General features: G+C 38.4%; 2 protein-coding genes across 6 annotated transcripts in view; both read left to right on the top strand.

Annotated features, from left to right (window-relative positions):
- The window catches only part of atp13a3 (ATPase 13A3), a 36173-nt gene extending 29201 nt beyond the window's left edge, over positions 1-6972 (top strand). Inside the window, exons 33-34 of the mRNA XM_056414368.1 lie at positions 401-493; positions 1544-6972. Coding sequence (XP_056270343.1) covers positions 401-493; positions 1544-1741 — 291 coding nt within the window. The 3' untranslated portion in view covers positions 1742-6972. The remainder of the gene's footprint in view (positions 1-400; positions 494-1543) is intronic.
- A 3576-nt stretch (positions 6973-10548) lies between these two features.
- Positions 10549-16534, top strand: part of opa1 (OPA1 mitochondrial dynamin like GTPase) — a 39527-nt gene continuing 33541 nt past the window's right edge. For 2 of the 5 annotated variants that reach the window (XM_056414493.1, XM_056414492.1), the window contains exons 1-6: positions 10549-10719; positions 11590-11914; positions 12614-12710; positions 12903-13010; positions 13939-13992; positions 16337-16419. In XM_056414493.1, the coding sequence (XP_056270468.1) occupies positions 10691-10719; positions 11590-11914; positions 12614-12710; positions 12903-13010; positions 13939-13992; positions 16337-16419 (696 nt within the window). In that variant the 5' untranslated portion in view covers positions 10549-10690. The remainder of the gene's footprint in view (positions 10720-11589; positions 11915-12613; positions 12711-12902; positions 13011-13938; positions 13993-16336; positions 16420-16534) is intronic. The other 3 variants (XM_056414497.1, XM_056414496.1, XM_056414498.1) reach the window with 3 other exon arrangements.

The following is a 16534-nucleotide window of genomic DNA, read 5'->3' as shown; positions in this document are numbered from 1 at the left end:
GCAGTATGCTAATGTCTCTGACTTCCTTTTAGATGACTGCCTGTGCATTGATGCTCTTGGTAGCATCCAAGACGTGGTCCTTTACTAAACTAACAGGGAAATCTCTTTTTTAATGTTTTTATTGAATAAAATACAAATGATAATATTTTGCTCATAATCAAAGATTTCACTATTTAGATATGCCATGCACTTCTGATGGATTGTTTCACTTTAACCGTAACCTCACATGTTTGATGATTTACACGCAACTTACAGAAAGTGCTTACATGATTGCTGAAAGCTTTGATGTATTGCGGCTCTGCAAAAACCTCCTATGCAAAACAAACAAACAATGCATACGCAATGAGAAATCAAATTTTCCACTGTACTTCTTTCTCCTGCCTGCTGCGCTATTCCATAGACCTTCATCCTTGACATCATCTTATGGAAGCTTGTGTTCAGCCGAGACAAACAGAGCAGCCTCGGCAACACTCCTGTTGCCCCGACACCACAGGTTTGAAAAATCTGCCACATTCTTCTTTCGCCCTTTCATTTTCCTCGTGTGGTGTTCCCTCTTTCTGACCTCACTTCTTTCTCTTATGTTTCGCAGCTAGCTTTTTATTGTAATGTCTAATCAAGAAATGGATGTTTAATTCTTACTTGTCCCCCTCCTTCTCGTGTCCCTCTGATGGGCCTTTTGTTCAGGGCTTGAAAAAAGTCGCAGTTTAACTTCAAACCATTGAATTTTGAGAACTGCTTAAGTGTTTTAATTTAATTACATTCTTGCTAGAACTGAAATCTATCAAACACCGTATAATAAGTATCAAAGCATGGTTAAGGAGAAATTTGTACTTGTTTTTTCCCTTTGTTTAGTGTTTGACAAGTCTGAAATTTCTCATCATTCAATTTGGTTTAAAATGTCTTTCATTGACCATTGTTATAACTCACCTGTTTAAAGAAATGTTTGCCTCTCCAGTTGTATCAGCATACTACTGTCCGATCTGCATTGGTCAGTAAAAGTGTTTCAGAAACTCCTCCAAAAACATGACACCAGTTAATGGAAACGTTCCCTCCTTTTTCTCCTGTCGCTGATATTTTTACCTTCGCATTGAAAATGCGGAAGGTTATGTTTTGATCGCCATTTATTTATTTGTATGCGTGTTACTCGCATAACACAAAAAGTATTGAACCGAATCGCATGAAATTTGGTGGGATGATTGGTTATTATCCGGGGACCATTTGATTAGATTTTGGGATGGATCGGGTCAAGGTCATAAAAAGGTCAAAATCTTCTTGAATCGCATGAAATTTGGTGGGATGATTGGTTATTATCCGGGGACCATTTGATTACATTTTGGGATCAATCGGGTCAAGGTCATGAAAAGGTCAAAATCTTCTTTTTACCATAGTGCGGTCAATTTTTATCCAATTGGCATGCAACTAATGCCAAAATGTTCATAATCCAATGCCCAATCTTGTGATATGCGAAGGTAAGTGCTCTACAGAGTGCCCGTTTTAGTTATTAAATGTATTTTTTTTATTTTTGTGTTTGTGATATTTTCAGAGGGCCATTGACCTTCGAGCATACAAGTGTCTGTCCCGGCTGTGCTGCCCAAGCAAGATTCCACCCAAGGCTCGCTACATGCATCTGGCCCAGGAGCTCAGTGTGGACCCCGAATGGCCTCCAAAGCCAACCACCACCACTGAAGCCAAGTCCTGCCCAGAAAATGGCTCCACCTATCAAATCATGATAAACTCCTAGCACCCCCCCACAGCACCTCACACACATCTAATCTATCCCTCCGATATAGGAGACATGTATGCAAATGCCGAGTGCTCAGTGAACGCACCTTCAATCTATTCAAATTCAATTGTCATAGGATAATTGCCTGTCGTTACGAATCACACAGACTTGTGGCTAATATTGTAGTTCCAGAGAGTCTTTTGCAAAAACCATAAGATTACACAGGATTACCAAATATAGTACCGTTTCAAATCGCTCAACACTATTGTTCTCTCCGGCGCAACCACTCACGCGGTCTCAGGTCTCTCTTGCTTGTCTTTAAATGTAATTCATCAGTATCATTTATTGTAATTCCTGTTCCTTATTGCAATGTCTGTTCCCAAAAGCTGAGGATAGTTCAACCCAGTCTGGGAGGTGGGGTGATAAGCCAGGTCGAATATATGCACACTCACCTCTTCAAATCAACTGCCAATGCGGTTTTAGTTTGTCTGTGTTAAGGGTATAAAAGAGAGCCGAGGTCGCACTCTACAGAGCTTTCTTCTGACATGCATGTGCTGTCAGAAATTTCATTTAACGGCGCCTTCACATGTCATTAGCAACCACAGTGCTGGATTTCAGTTTTCCATGTAAAATAGCCTCATAGGTTGGAGGCTTTAAGACTGGTCCCTGAGGAAATAGAATAAAGAGTATAGGATGAAACCAATGGTAGTTTAGAAGAAGGGTTGGTCTTTTACCCTCAAAGGTATGACCCTTACTCTTACTTCAACAGAAAGATAGCTAATTGGTTAATAGAGAAATGTTTTTACTGTTTGGGGAAGAGGAAGGAAGTAAAATGTATTATTGACCAACACTGTATGATCTGATCCTGTCATATACAGTTTTTAAAGGAGCACGTCCTGTTTGTATTTCTGAGCAGCCCACACCTCACTAGTTTGTTTACACAGTAAACCAGATCCAACTGGTTGCAGGCTCCGATTGCTACTATGTAGTGGTCTTATAAGTCTAATGTAAATGTATAGAGTAATTTTAACGAGCTAGCATTAGCACTCGTTGGAGAGAATCATAACCAAAAACCAAAGCTTTAAAGCTTACCATGGATCCCCATGAATGAAAAATCATTTGAGACCAGCATTTATATAATGTTTAAAGCACAGAGTTGTAGAAGATTAGTTGTTTAATTGCACACCTCGGGAAGAATTTGTATTTGCAATTAAACACACAAATATACTGATTGGCTTTCGAGAGCAAATGATAGACAATGAAATGCGGTATTTCCACATTTTAAGATTTAACAGGAGACATTAAAAGGTGTTTTGTAAATCTGCTGTCATCTGCCATAATATGACATGGCCTCTCTGAAAATCGTACTGTTGTCCCGGGCCACATTTAATTCAAGCCCTTGGACATTTTGAAAATGTTATATATATATATAACATTTTATATATATATGTGTGTGTATATATATATATATACACACACATACACATATGTATATATATATACATATATATATATATCTTACGTTATAAGTAGGCTAGTTAGGTTAAATAAATCACAAAATACAGTACATTATACATCAGATTGATGATTGAAGCTACAAAGTGATAAACCACCTAAACCTTTGGCCAAATGATGAGGAAAATGTAACCTCAAATTACTTCTTTATAGTCCAAACATTACTGGGTGTAGAAAGTAACGGACAGTGAGGATGACATATCCTCATCCTCTCAACCACAAGCTGGGACCTCTGGCAGGATCTCATTGTGATCATCAGAGTTTACCTTTTAGGGTTTTTAATAAAGATAACGGAAACCAAACAACAAAATGTCCGCATGCTAGTTGATTCGTTGGTCTGACGGTCGACCGACGGCTCAAAAATACTCCAGGAGACCTCGGAAACGACTAACTGAATTCTCTTCAACTTCCGTTGTACTTTGATATTAATCCTAGCATATTATGCTAACATGTTAAATGCTAGCATGTTACCCTGACATGATCAATATTAACATATGCTAACAATTATGACCTGGGAACAACATGGCTTTTCCTCTGTTGCTCACCTCAGGCCAAACATGAAGTGATTGATCCCATTTCGTGGGAAAGATCGACCAGCAAATGTGTCTCTACTTTACTTCCATCAAGAGATGTGTAATTTTCTCGTGTGTAATGAGTTTCACACTCTCCTGGGCCACAAGTGTGACTATTATGAATTATAACCTTGTGTTTGTGCATTCATGAGCCATCTGAAAACCACCCAAGACTTGCATGAAGCCAGCTCCCTAATTGACTTGATGGCTGCAATACCAGACATATTACTTCAAATAATGCATTACTGTAGAATGAAAGGGTGTTTGGATTAAAATCTCCGTATTAAGAATAGTCTGAACAATGAATGGCATTATTCTGTTTGTTTAGCGTGGACATTTAATCACACACATGAGACCATAAAAGTCAAAGCATTCTACATTTACAATCTCATGTCAGATTTGCTCCCAAGAGCCCTCAGAACTACTTAAATTTATTTTCTAAAACCAACATTTCTTCCTGTGGAAGACTGATTAAAAGCGTGATGGTATATTAAGCCGAGGCATCGTGCATCTCATCAGCTGGCTGCACATTTCAAAATATCCATGCTGCAGATGATGGATGCTGATGACCTTTTACACTCGTGTTCATGTCGGCTCCCTGCATAGAGGGTTAAGGGCTATATGTTATGTTTGCTGCTTTTTCTTTGAAGTTGAAAGTGATGCTCCACACAAATCTATTTAAGTATCAAACACTTGCTGTAAACGTTCAAGATGGCTATAAAAGTGTGTTGTTTCCCTCGACAAAATCATGAACTGGATTTCCGTGTCAAACTTTAAAGGATTACAATAATACTAAGCTAACTACTTAGAAAAACGTTTTCGAGCCACCAGTGATTGATCCTCAAAGGAAGGGTTCGGATGGAGTATCACCTTAAAGCAAAGGCACCAACACAATGCAGCCGGTTCTCAATGTCGGTATAACTGCTTAATCTGCCCAGGAGTCTGTCTTTCATGAATTGTACGGTTTAATATTGATTTAAAATAGTCTGAGTGGTTAGGAGTTACCATGTCGGAACGAAATGTAATGTTGCTCTTTCTCCCCGACTAAATTTATCAAATCATTTCGCAAACATCTTGTAGCAGTACTGTATTCAACACGTAATCCTTTTTGATACGTGACATTGCATTTTGCATGTCCATTCATTATTAATTATTTGATTTTTATATGAATTACATTGCAACAGATTTCCACTGTTATAACGAGTCTAAAGTTGCTTCCTAAAATTAATTGTCCATTGAGATGCTTGTGATAATGTAAATACATATGAAACTGTTGATCCATAATGTTTTATAAGGAGCTCAAATGTGATATGTGACCATAGTTTTAAAGGATATAGTGTTTATTTGATGAGCAAAGTATAGTATTTTGTTATTGTATTTTGTGGGTAAATTGTCAGTGTGCGAAGAAGGAAATATATAGTACTATAGATATTTAAAAATAGATTCTGATATATTGTCAAAAACATGGGCCACATGGGTTTCTGTGCCTATGAATACTTGGTGGCATCTTTTCATTTTGTATTTGCTTTCAGGGTTTAATTTTAGTTTTTATTTCTAGATTTCTGTGTAAAGAACAGAGTTTAACACAATGCAATACAATGGTTGGTGATTATTATGTTTTCCCCCCAAAGACTTCTTGTCACATTTTAATTTGAAAAAAACAAACAAATGTTTGGTTTTAGCCTTTGTTCGGTTCTCTCCAAACTGATTTGTCTCTGCAGAATTAACTTAAAGGTGATAATAATATTAGATGTTGGATTCTTCTTGTTTATATAACATGTACATCACTATTGTGTGCATAAAAGTCAAAAAAGATTTAGGATAAAAATGTATGGCTTTTGGATTATCAAAGGGCTGGTGTGTCTTTTTCTACTATTTTGGTACTGTGTTACAAATGGTTGTCTGTCTACCTTCTGCTTTGTACTGTCTATTGAATTCATTTGTACTTTCACTTCTGTTATGGAGTTTCATTAGCTTGGAGCTTCCTAATTTGGGCATTAATCCTGAGCATTTATTTGTATAGTTTGAATTAGTTATTGTGACATGTGATTGGGTGTCTGGGGCAATATTTGTTCGATCTTGGGTGAACGCAATGCAGTCTACTTAAGAGTTCGAAGAAAGTTGAACTGAGTCCTGTGTGGAAACATTTGTCTCTGCAGATTCCTAAAATTGGTTTTGACATCTCAGCTTTTCTTTTGCTTCTCTTTTGTCTCACTGCTTTGTAAAATATCAAAGACCTGACACAAGAAGGGAATACAACTGGTCTAGTAAATACTGTATGTGTCCTCTTAGCAAACAAAGAATCTAAAAAACATATGACAATCTTGTTGCTTTTCTGTTCAATCATCTGATGTGCATATTTTACTTTCTTTGTCTAGAATTGTTTTGAAGATAGTTTGCATCCACATAAAATTGTAATTGGCAAAAAAGAATGCATTGCTGCTTGATAGCAACGGTCTATTGTAGAAGTGACGATACATGTAGCTGCTAAGGGCAAATCGAATCAGTCGCAGCTGTGTCATAACTGCGCTTTGATTCAGAGGTTATTAATTTAATGACGTGCAAAGTGTAAATACATCTATTGCCTGTCTTCTACGCTACAGTTTTGCCTTTATATTCAAACACAGCATCACAACAATGGCTTTTCTGCTGACACCTATGCTCCTTTGCAGGTACAAAATATACTGACTTTTGACGGTTAATATATACAGGCTTTTGACGGTTAGCATTGGCCTCTTCTTCACGTGTATTTAAAAAAACATCGAATGGCATTTAGATTGAGTCAGCCATTAAGTTTATCAAGTCTCATGTGGATGTTGTTTCCTCAGGGAAATGTATCTATTTGTAATGAATAAAGAAAATTATACAAGTTGACACCAAACTGAATGAAAATACAATGTTGGTCAAACTTTTTATGATCACTCAATCTGTATGAATTGAATCAATAAAGATATCTGGTGTGCTTTTTCTTTGCAGCTCCAACACCTCAGCAAGAGGCACAGTTGGGGTATATGTGTTTTTATTGGCAGAGATGTACATTTTGGTAATTCTTTTGTACTTTATAATTTATTTTCTATTTATTTTCATTTCTTTCTCGCTGAGGATTGTATTTCAGATTTATCTATTTTTTTTTTCTTTTCAATAAATGTTCTCAAAATTGTCTGCAAGTCTCAGTATATTTTGTCCATTGAACATAAATGGGATGCCGGATTTGCTCAAGCAAAGTATAATGTACTATGGAGAGAATGGTGGGACTCAAAATAATGTGAATAGAGTTTACCGGTTTACAATATTAGCACATTGTGCACTTGGGAGGATCTATGATTCTCGGCCCTGAATTGGGACATAAAGCTTGCAGTTTCTCCTCATTGGTGTTGGCGCTCCCCCTTAAGTACACATAGGTAGCTTACATGAATTCCGGTGTACATCGGGAAGCAGATGAACAGTTGCAACAATTGTATTTCTTGTAAATCTTATAAAAGTGAGAATAGACTGTTTGACAACAATCAAAATATGTGAGATGCTAAATATTTCCGAAGCAAGTACGTACATCATTTAGCTAAAGTCACAACTAACCGCAGACGATATATTTGCACCACATGACTGCCAATGCTCAATTTAATCTTTAACTAGTCTAAACTGCACCCTTTTTATTTAAATGACACCGTTAACAATCATTTTATGACTGTCCATGTAAATGTCGCAACATTTATTCCTCAATGTTTCTTTTTTACCCATCTGCTTTGCTAGAGAATTACTCACAATGTATACCATTTACAAGGCTATTGAACCAAGTACTGTCTAGTGCAGAGGTACTCAACTTCGGAGGCCAAGAGGGCCACATTTAAACCACAACAGGTGCAAAGGGCCACACATTATTATTAACATATATTTGTACTATTTTATTCACTATTTACTACTGCTGTTTAATATGCTGTCTTGCTAGTCATTTTTAATGCATTCCAAAGCATCATGGAATATTTAACAAATATTCTCAATTTCAGGAACAAATGTAGTGTAGCGACTGCGTTTCCAAGGATGACAAGTGTTGGTCAAGCTGATGTTTTATTAACACTGGAGTGAATAGCTTTGCATTGATGACATTGATAAAGTTTGCAATTGCTACTTTTCCTTTTGAGAGCTCTGAGTCTGCATTTCACAAATATTAATAACAATAACAATATAACAAACAACTGTTTACTTATTCCTAGTGAGAGCTCTGAGTCTGCATTTCACAAATATTAATAACAATATAACAAACAACTGTTTTTTTATTCCTAGTGAGAGCTCTGAGTGCATTTCACAAATATTAATAACAATAACAATAAAACAAACAACTGTTTACTTATTCCTAGTGAGAGCTCTGAGTGTGCATTCTTTTCACAAGTCCTTTCAGATCTGGTTGTTGCTCAGTTGTAGCTGCTCTGAGATAGTCTGCCAAATGTCTGTCAGTTAGACGGGAACGCTGCTTTGATTTTATTATTCCTATGGCAGAGAAGGAGCTTTCACACATAAGTAGATCCAAAGCAGGTCAGGATTTTCTGAGCACACAGGATTAATGCAGGGTATGTGTTCCTCAGAACACAGGATATCCAGAATGTGTCAATGCTCTCCTCCTTGTGTCTTTCTTTGAGGATGTTGTTGTGCTGCAGCTCTATGAGTTGTTACTCAAACGCAGCCCTTTCGACTCCAAATTGCCCAGATGTGACGGAGACTGAAGTAGCCTGTACGTCACAAGCAAAGGGATTCTCTGTGAATGCCAGCACGGGTTCCAAGGATTTAACGTCCGCGAACCGGGAGGAAAACTCCTCTTTCAATTCCATGAGGTAGGCGCAGTAAGGGGTGGGTGAAAATGAACCTGGTTGTGACACTTGGGCCTGTAGAACAGTAAAGTGTGTGACATTTCCTACCTCAAGCTGCTGCGCAAACAGGCTCAGTTTGGTTTCAAATGCAGCCACATCATTCATCATCATCGGCAGAACCTTTTGTTTTCCTTGAAGCTTAAGATTGAGTGAATTCAAGTGACGCGTTATATCAGTCAGAAAAGCGGTGTTGTGCATGAATGTGTCATCTTCCAGGGGTGCCAGTAAATCACGTCGGCCCCTCTCTTCCAAAAATATGCGCACAGCTGGTAGCAGCTCCATGAAGCGATCGAGGACCTCTCCGCGACTAAGCCACCTGACCTCCGCATGCATCGCCAAGTCAGTGTATGCACTTTCAAACTCTTGGACCGAGGAACGGAACTGTCTGTGTTTCAATGCGTGTGCAAGAATAAAATTGACTGTTCGTGTCACAGAGTCCATTGTCACTTTGAGCTCTCCACCTCTCAGCTTGCTGCACAATTGCTCTTGATGCAAAATGCAGTGATATGAGAAGAAGTCCGGCGTTTCAGGATCTTTTCTGAGCAAAGCAATTAATCCTTTCTCCTTTCCTACCATGGAAGGAGCCCCATCAGTAGTCAGAGAAACCAGCTTTTTGAAGTTGATGTTTTGCCTGGTCCGTGAAAAAAGCTCATCATTGCAGAATACATATCCTCTCCCGTGTTTGCCCTGTTAGCGGTAGCAAAGCCAGCATTTCCTCGGCAAATGTGTCCCTTTGAGAAAGCGCACCCAGACTATAAGCTGCGCGATGTCTGTGCGGTCGGTGGATTCATCGAATGCTAGACTAAAGTACTCGGCACTTTCAATGTCTTTTAGCAACTTTGATAAAAGATCGTCTGAAATGACTTCCACTCTCCTGGTCACGGTAGAATCAGACAACTGCAGCTTTGAGATTTGTCTGATGATGTCGTCCTTGTTGTTAATTTCCGAAAACAGTGATTCCGCACAGTCCGCAAATGTATTTTTAAGAAATTCTCCCTCTGTAGCTGGCTTCTTGGCTTTCGCAATATTCCAGGCGATGTTGAGCGAGGCCTCTGTAACGTTGTCGCTGCTTTTAACAACGCTGCAGAACATGGATTGCTGGGCTTGAAACCCACTGAGCAACGTTTGTATTTTGTTTCTCCTCAGGTCGCTGCCAGGTGGATAGGCATCTTTAAACTCCGGGTGAAGCTGTTCGTGATGGCGTTGTAAATTCGCTCGCTTTGAGACAGAGATTGTTTTTTGACAGAGGAGACACATTGGTTTCCCGTGTATCTCCGCAAAAGCAAATTCACTTTTCCATGCAGAGTTGAAAACCCTGTTTTTGTCATCCACTTTCCTTTTCTTTGTCGCCATCATTAATTAAGGTGCAAAATATTTTAACAGATGAGCTGGCGCGATAAAAAGGCGGGAACTTAAATTAAAGGCGCACTACCTAATTTTCACACGATTTTGGTTGACTAATTATAATTATTATGCATTTATTTTAAGAGGGCCACTGCTCCTTAATAACTAAGGATGGGTTAAATGCAGAGAACTAATTTCCCCTTGGGGATTAATAAAAGTATTTTTTTTTTAAAGTTAAAATTAAAAAAAAAATTACAAAATTAAACAAAATAACCAGGCATGTCGGGGGCCACAAAATAAGCGTCCGCGGGCCGCCTGTTGAGTAAGTCTGGTCTAGTGGTAAAATGTGATTATTGTATTATCACCAGGTGGCATGACGATGATCCCACTATCTCACGCAAGCAAGTCATTTCTAAGCGATGTTGCATGGAGAGAGCCCCTGTACCATATACAAAGAGGAACTATTTAACCGATTTGTTTCTCTCAGTTCCTATTTGAATGTAGCACCGCTCACAGGAAGTGGACTGTCAGTCTGCGCTGTGTCCTTGTTAGCAAACGAGCTAGTTAGCTTCCATAACAGGCGAGCGAATATGTATCATATGGAAATATGAATTACCGGTGCTTGAAGATTGAATTTGAGCGATTTGTGTGAACCCGCTGTTGATAACAGCACCATGTTGCGTGTCGGGAGTAAATCTGCCTGGTAAGTGGCCATTTTATAAAGGTAACGACAGCAAGAGCTCGTTGTGTTGTGTTTGGTAAAAGGAAAGCACACCGTTCTCTGGTCAGTTTGACAGCTGAGGACAGCGAAGCTAACGTCAGCTAATATTACCTACTCTATGTAAATAGCAGTCGTCCTATAACTTATTTAGCTAATTAGCCTGAGTAAGCGTCCTCCACAAACTGCCACTGACAGCTAGTGCACCCTTTAAATCGACCTGTGATGCTGTGCTAGATTGTGGCGTTATTTTGACGTCAGCCAGGTAACGTCGCAAGCTAGCTCATCAGGAGTTAGCTGAGGTGAATGTGGTTTATCTCATATGGTCTGAGTTGACATGTCTTCTTCTTCAATATTGTCTGCTGAGCTAAGCATGTGATAGATAGATATCTTAACATTGATGGATTTACTTACATAATTAACATGTTGAACGTATTTTGCTGTCAGGTAACGCCAACGTCGTTAGCATTAGATGACGTTATCTTTCAGATGTTCTCTTCGTCCGCATCTTATATAATAAGGAAATAAAGCCATTTTAGTTCGATTTACTTTTTCTTAATTATTCTACGGCTACCACTTTTTTTTTTTTTTTACAACAACCACCAGTATTACTGATACAAGCAATATATTCCAAAGTGTCTAATTTGTATCTTCTAACATATAATCTCCTAATACACAATAATGGTGTTCCTCTTTGTACATATCCTGTACCAGCATCATCAGATAGAACTAGGGGTGAGGGGAACATGACCACAAACTTTTACTGAGATTATATATTCTGGGGTTATGGTGTATAATGGCAAAAGAAGAAGGTGAGCTTGTGTAATTAATTGTCCAACTCCTCTGTCCTCTCAGCATGGCCTGCAGGAATCTGGTCTCCACCAACATGGGTGTGAGATTTCGGGTACCACTGCAGAAGCTGCATCCTTTATCACGAGCCATCCACCATCGCTACTCTGGAAACACCAACCCGCAGCGACCCCCTCACCGCACGGCAGCCCGCTACTTTACCTCCATGTCACGGTTGCCCATGCGGCCGCCCAAGTCTCGGCCAGGGTCAGGGGGCCGTGGCCACCAGCAGCAGCGCAATTTCTGGGTGGCCCAACTCGCTGCCCGACTGCTAAAGCTTCGATACATTCTGCTGGGATCGGCAGTGGGAGGAGGGTACACCGCTAAAAAGGTCTGTTAAAAGTGTCTCTTATTCAGGTTTTCTGAACTACTCCGATCCATTAACTATTTTCTAGTTGTTAGTTAGATATTAGACGATATTGGATTTTATCCTGGATTGTAATGTATATAACTCGCAATCGTGGTGAATTCCATTATCGAAATAATTATGAGTATTTTCACGTGAATGACTTGGACAAAGCTGTCTAGCTCGCTGTAAAGATGGATAACAAATATGGAGCCTAATTTATAAAATAGAGGTTGTAAGTAAGAACAGAATCATACAATATTTCTAAAAAAGATGTGTTTAAAACTGTATTCTTTATTTATGCAGGGGGGCCTTATGATTTATGATATCCTTATTCAACATCATTTTAAATAAGTACAGTGAAGTGATTCCCGTATATTTTAGTTTCATTTAAAGCGTTTCAAGCATATTTTGGTGATCAATGGACAATCATTTGGCCAGGATGGCTTCATCGAAAAGAGAGCTGTAAACTTGTCATATGAGTTGAGAGGTAAACAGAAAATGATGCCTACATAAGTGGTCAACAACCATCTTAGTTTCTAAACCTTTCTTGGGCATTTAACAGCTGTCCCCTCCCTCTTTTTATTTATATTTTGTTAGCTGCTATAGCATGCTGGTACTTATTGAAAACATTCGACGATTCATTCATGTGAAGATAACATAAACCTGTTATTTTGTCTCCAGACCTATGATGAGTGGAAGGACATGCTGCCTGATTTTAGCGAATACAACTGGGTCATACCGGATTTTGTCTGGGAACTGAGTGAACAAATAGATCTTGGTAAGTGTTTACATTTTCATGTAATGACTAAAATGTGCTAATACTTGGTGTTGTCTTCCTTGTAAAGGAATTGATTTCAGTAAGCAGGGGCATTTATTCTTAGGTTATACTTTAAAATATGGCTGCACCATCAGATAAGACTCCTGGCCTTTCTGTCTTCTCCACTGGACCCGTTTTCTTTTGTATCCACAGATAAACTGGCCAAAGCTCTACCAGAGATAGAGGAAATAGCCAAACTACTACCTGACCTCAACAAGATAGGCGAGAACTTCACTTTCCTCAAAAGCTTCCTGTCCTCTGGTGAGTGACCCAAATCCCAACTATGTTTTATAAAGGTACTGCATCATAACAAAAAAATATTCAGCGTTTACTATTTAAATGAAGATAAAAAGGTATTGTCTTCCACATCTGCATCGGTCTCTGTTTTTATAGAATATATCCAACAGTTCAGTTAAGTTTCTTATCATACTTAAAGTGGGGTATCTGTGGAAAAGATAAGATAACCTACATTTAGAGTCATGAACAAATTTGAGGAAATAGCCTGCTTTATGCTCTAAGTTGCTGCTTTTTCTGAAACTCTTCTGTTTCTGGCTGAGGATGCTAAATGATTCTATTTCATGTGTTTTGGATCACTGGTTTTGTATGCAATGCTAAAACACCTCTAGAAACACACCGGAAACATTCATTTATTCAGATTGTACCAGGGCCACATTGCTGTGCAGTCCTGGTATGTAATTTAACTGTATTTATTTAAAAAACACAAATTGCTTTGTCTGGCATCATCGTTGTGGTTTCATTAGGTGCACATATCCCAACTGTATGGAAGAATGTTTCACAACATGGACAGCTCACCCTAGAATAAAGTTATCTCTCACCATAAATAATAAATAATTTTTCAATCAAGTCACAAGTTAAAAGAAGTGATGTCATAATAAAATATTTTCAAAGATCTCTTACTCTGCCTAAAAGTCAGTAGCCAATAAGAAGATGCCTATAAATAGATTAACTTCTTGATTGGGATAAGGCCCAGTTTGATGTGTGCTTATCTCTTTTAACAGTTTCTCAATAAGTGACTACTTCAGTCGAAGCTCCAGCACAGCACAGACGTTGTTTTAATACTCATCATTTAGCTGTGTCCCTGCTTTGAGCACCATCCCTCTGCTTCTGTCTGTTATGATTTTTTTATCTTGTGTTGTTCTGCCTTTCTCCTCCTCCACGTTCTTCACAGGTGTGAGTTTGGGTAGTGAAGTCAAAGGAGCTTCTGGTCTGCATCTGTTGTTAGGTGTGTAAACCCCACACTCAGTAGCGCTGCCTTCTCCCCTCTATCCCACTGCCGCTGTTTGACTATGGCCACGATGTTGGTATGGTTGTGGTTTCCTGCTTGCCATGGTTCGGCCCTAAGGCAGTAGCAGGGCACCTTCCTAGGACTTTGGCTTCCGAGTTGCTGACCAGTGATGCTGTCAACAATGGCAGTGTTCCTTGTCAATGCAGGTTCTGTATTCAGTGAACCGTGTGACCTAGGACGAGGCTGGTGACAAAGTTTATTCTTGGACTGGATATCCAGAAGACTATGCTTATTTATCCAGACTTCCAATGTTACGCTGTGGCTGGCATATCTTCTCTGGAGTAAACTCCAACCTCATTCTTCAAGTTGCTCTTCTTCTTCCTGAAATATTTGAGAAAATCCTTTGAGAACTTGAATGGTTGCTATTCCCTAGTTTATATATAAATATACACGCTCAAGTGCATTAAAAGAAAAAGTGTTAAAAATTGGGCAAAACCAGAGATAATTTCAAATGTTTCGTTCCTGATCTGAAAAGCAGATCCAGTGTGTTCGCCTTTTAGTTTGTCCTCTTCCCCTTTGAGTCTCTTTAACCTGACTGTGCGTGGCTGGACTTTGTCTGTGTGGTTTTTGCCTCCTTTGACTTCCACCTTTTCTCTCCCCTGGCCTGTGGAGTGCTTTCTTTATTGACTAATGTGTGGGATGATGTCAGTCTGCTTTTCGTTATTTTCAATGAAATGTTTGGAAAACGCACAGAAAATAATTTTGTGTTACAAATGTACTGCAAATAGTCCCATCTTGGAATTTGCCAAATAGCGGTCAAATAATTGATAAATAATAATATAACCATAATTAGGGTCAATCACACTGGTCTATGGACTGTAGCTTTCAAAATACTTTGTACAGACACTTTGCCAAGCCAGACGGGACCACACCCCTCATGTGAGTCATGAATCTAGCAAAGGAGTGTTTCTGGCTCTTCTCAACTTCACACCCTCGGAAAATATGTTTCCCGTATTTATTTATTTAGTGTCCTTTGATACTACATTTGACCATTCACGTCACATTGCAGTGGAGTGCCTTTGTTAACATCTACCTCACTGAAATGGCAGAGCAGACTTTGCTTGGTGCTTGGCAATAAGTTTACGTCATAGAAATGGAAGTTAGACACTTGAGACCCATTTGATCACTGAATATTAGGAACTGTTTTGATTTGTTTTAGAGATCATGATTCTTTATTACATTACTTTCAGCATTCAGTGTTACAGTAACAACTGTATCACCAAGTTCAGCAATTAAAATGTCAGTGTCCAACAGTTTATCTCAATGGTATCATCCAAAACTATTTTCTGAACCGTGATGGCATATTTTTTTATTTAGCTCGAAGAACTAAGCCTACGAAATGTTGTGAAGATACTTTTTACTCTTACTGGAACTAATTACGCAATGCTTTCTTAAAACAATCACTGTACATGTGTTCAGTTATTTAAGTCAATATAATGAGCCGAAAAAAGTCCATTGGGCTTTTTGGTCAATTGAGGTTGGTGATCAATGTGTTTACAGCGTATACAGGACTGTCTCAGAAAATTAGAATATTGTGATAAAGTTCTTTATTTTCTGTAATGCAATTAAAAAACAAAAATGTCATGCATTCTGGATTCATTACAAATCAACTGAAATATTGTAAGCCTTTTATTCTTTTAATATTGCTGATTATGGCTTACAGCTTAAGAAAACTCAAATATCCTATTTCTAAATATTAGAATATCATGAAAAATTATACTAGCAGGGTATTAAACAAATCACTTGAATAGTCTAATTAACTCGAAACACCTGGAAACACATTTTCAAATGTTTGATTTTGTTTTGCTGTTATAAATCTTTTTTTTTTACTTGGTCTGAGGAAATATTCAAATTTTATGAGATAGGATTTTAGAGTTTTCTTAAGCTGTAAGCCATAATCAGCAATATTAAAAGAATAAAAGGCTTGCAATATTTCAGTTGATTTGTAATGAATCCAGAATGCATGACATTTTTGTTTTTTTAATTGCATTACAGAAAATAAAGAACTTTATCACAATATTCTAATTTTCTGAGACAGTCCTGTATGTGTACCTGTTTGCACTGTATATGTTCAAGACGGTGCAAGATTTTCCAAACATTTGAAAGTTAATCATTCTCCTAATTTCTCTAATCATATGCATGCTTTAAATGTTGTTTATCTGGCATTATCTTCGCTATCCCCATCACTGTCTCCCTAAGGTTCTTGTTATTCAGTACTCAATAGTCCAAGATGCAGTATTACAAGGAATATTATTCTCTGTCCTTTTATCTCCACTGCTAGAAACTGCAGGCGATCCTCCACTCAAAGCCACAGATTCTTCGAATGCAGCGACACAAGATGGCAGCGACAAGCAATACAAAAAGGTAAGTTAGTAAAACCTGCTGACACCCCTCAGCTTTGTCCTCTCTGCAGCTTGGCTAACTTTCACTTCAGCAGCAAGAATTGGGTTGAATCAAAAAACTACTTAACCCTTGTGTT

The sequence above is a fragment of the Pseudoliparis swirei genome, chromosome 5 (genome assembly GCF_029220125.1).
Source record: "Pseudoliparis swirei isolate HS2019 ecotype Mariana Trench chromosome 5, NWPU_hadal_v1, whole genome shotgun sequence".
Taxonomy (NCBI): domain Eukaryota; kingdom Metazoa; phylum Chordata; class Actinopteri; order Perciformes; family Liparidae; genus Pseudoliparis; species Pseudoliparis swirei.
Note: the sequence above shows the minus strand (reverse complement) of the source record. Positions and strands in the feature narration are given on the sequence as shown.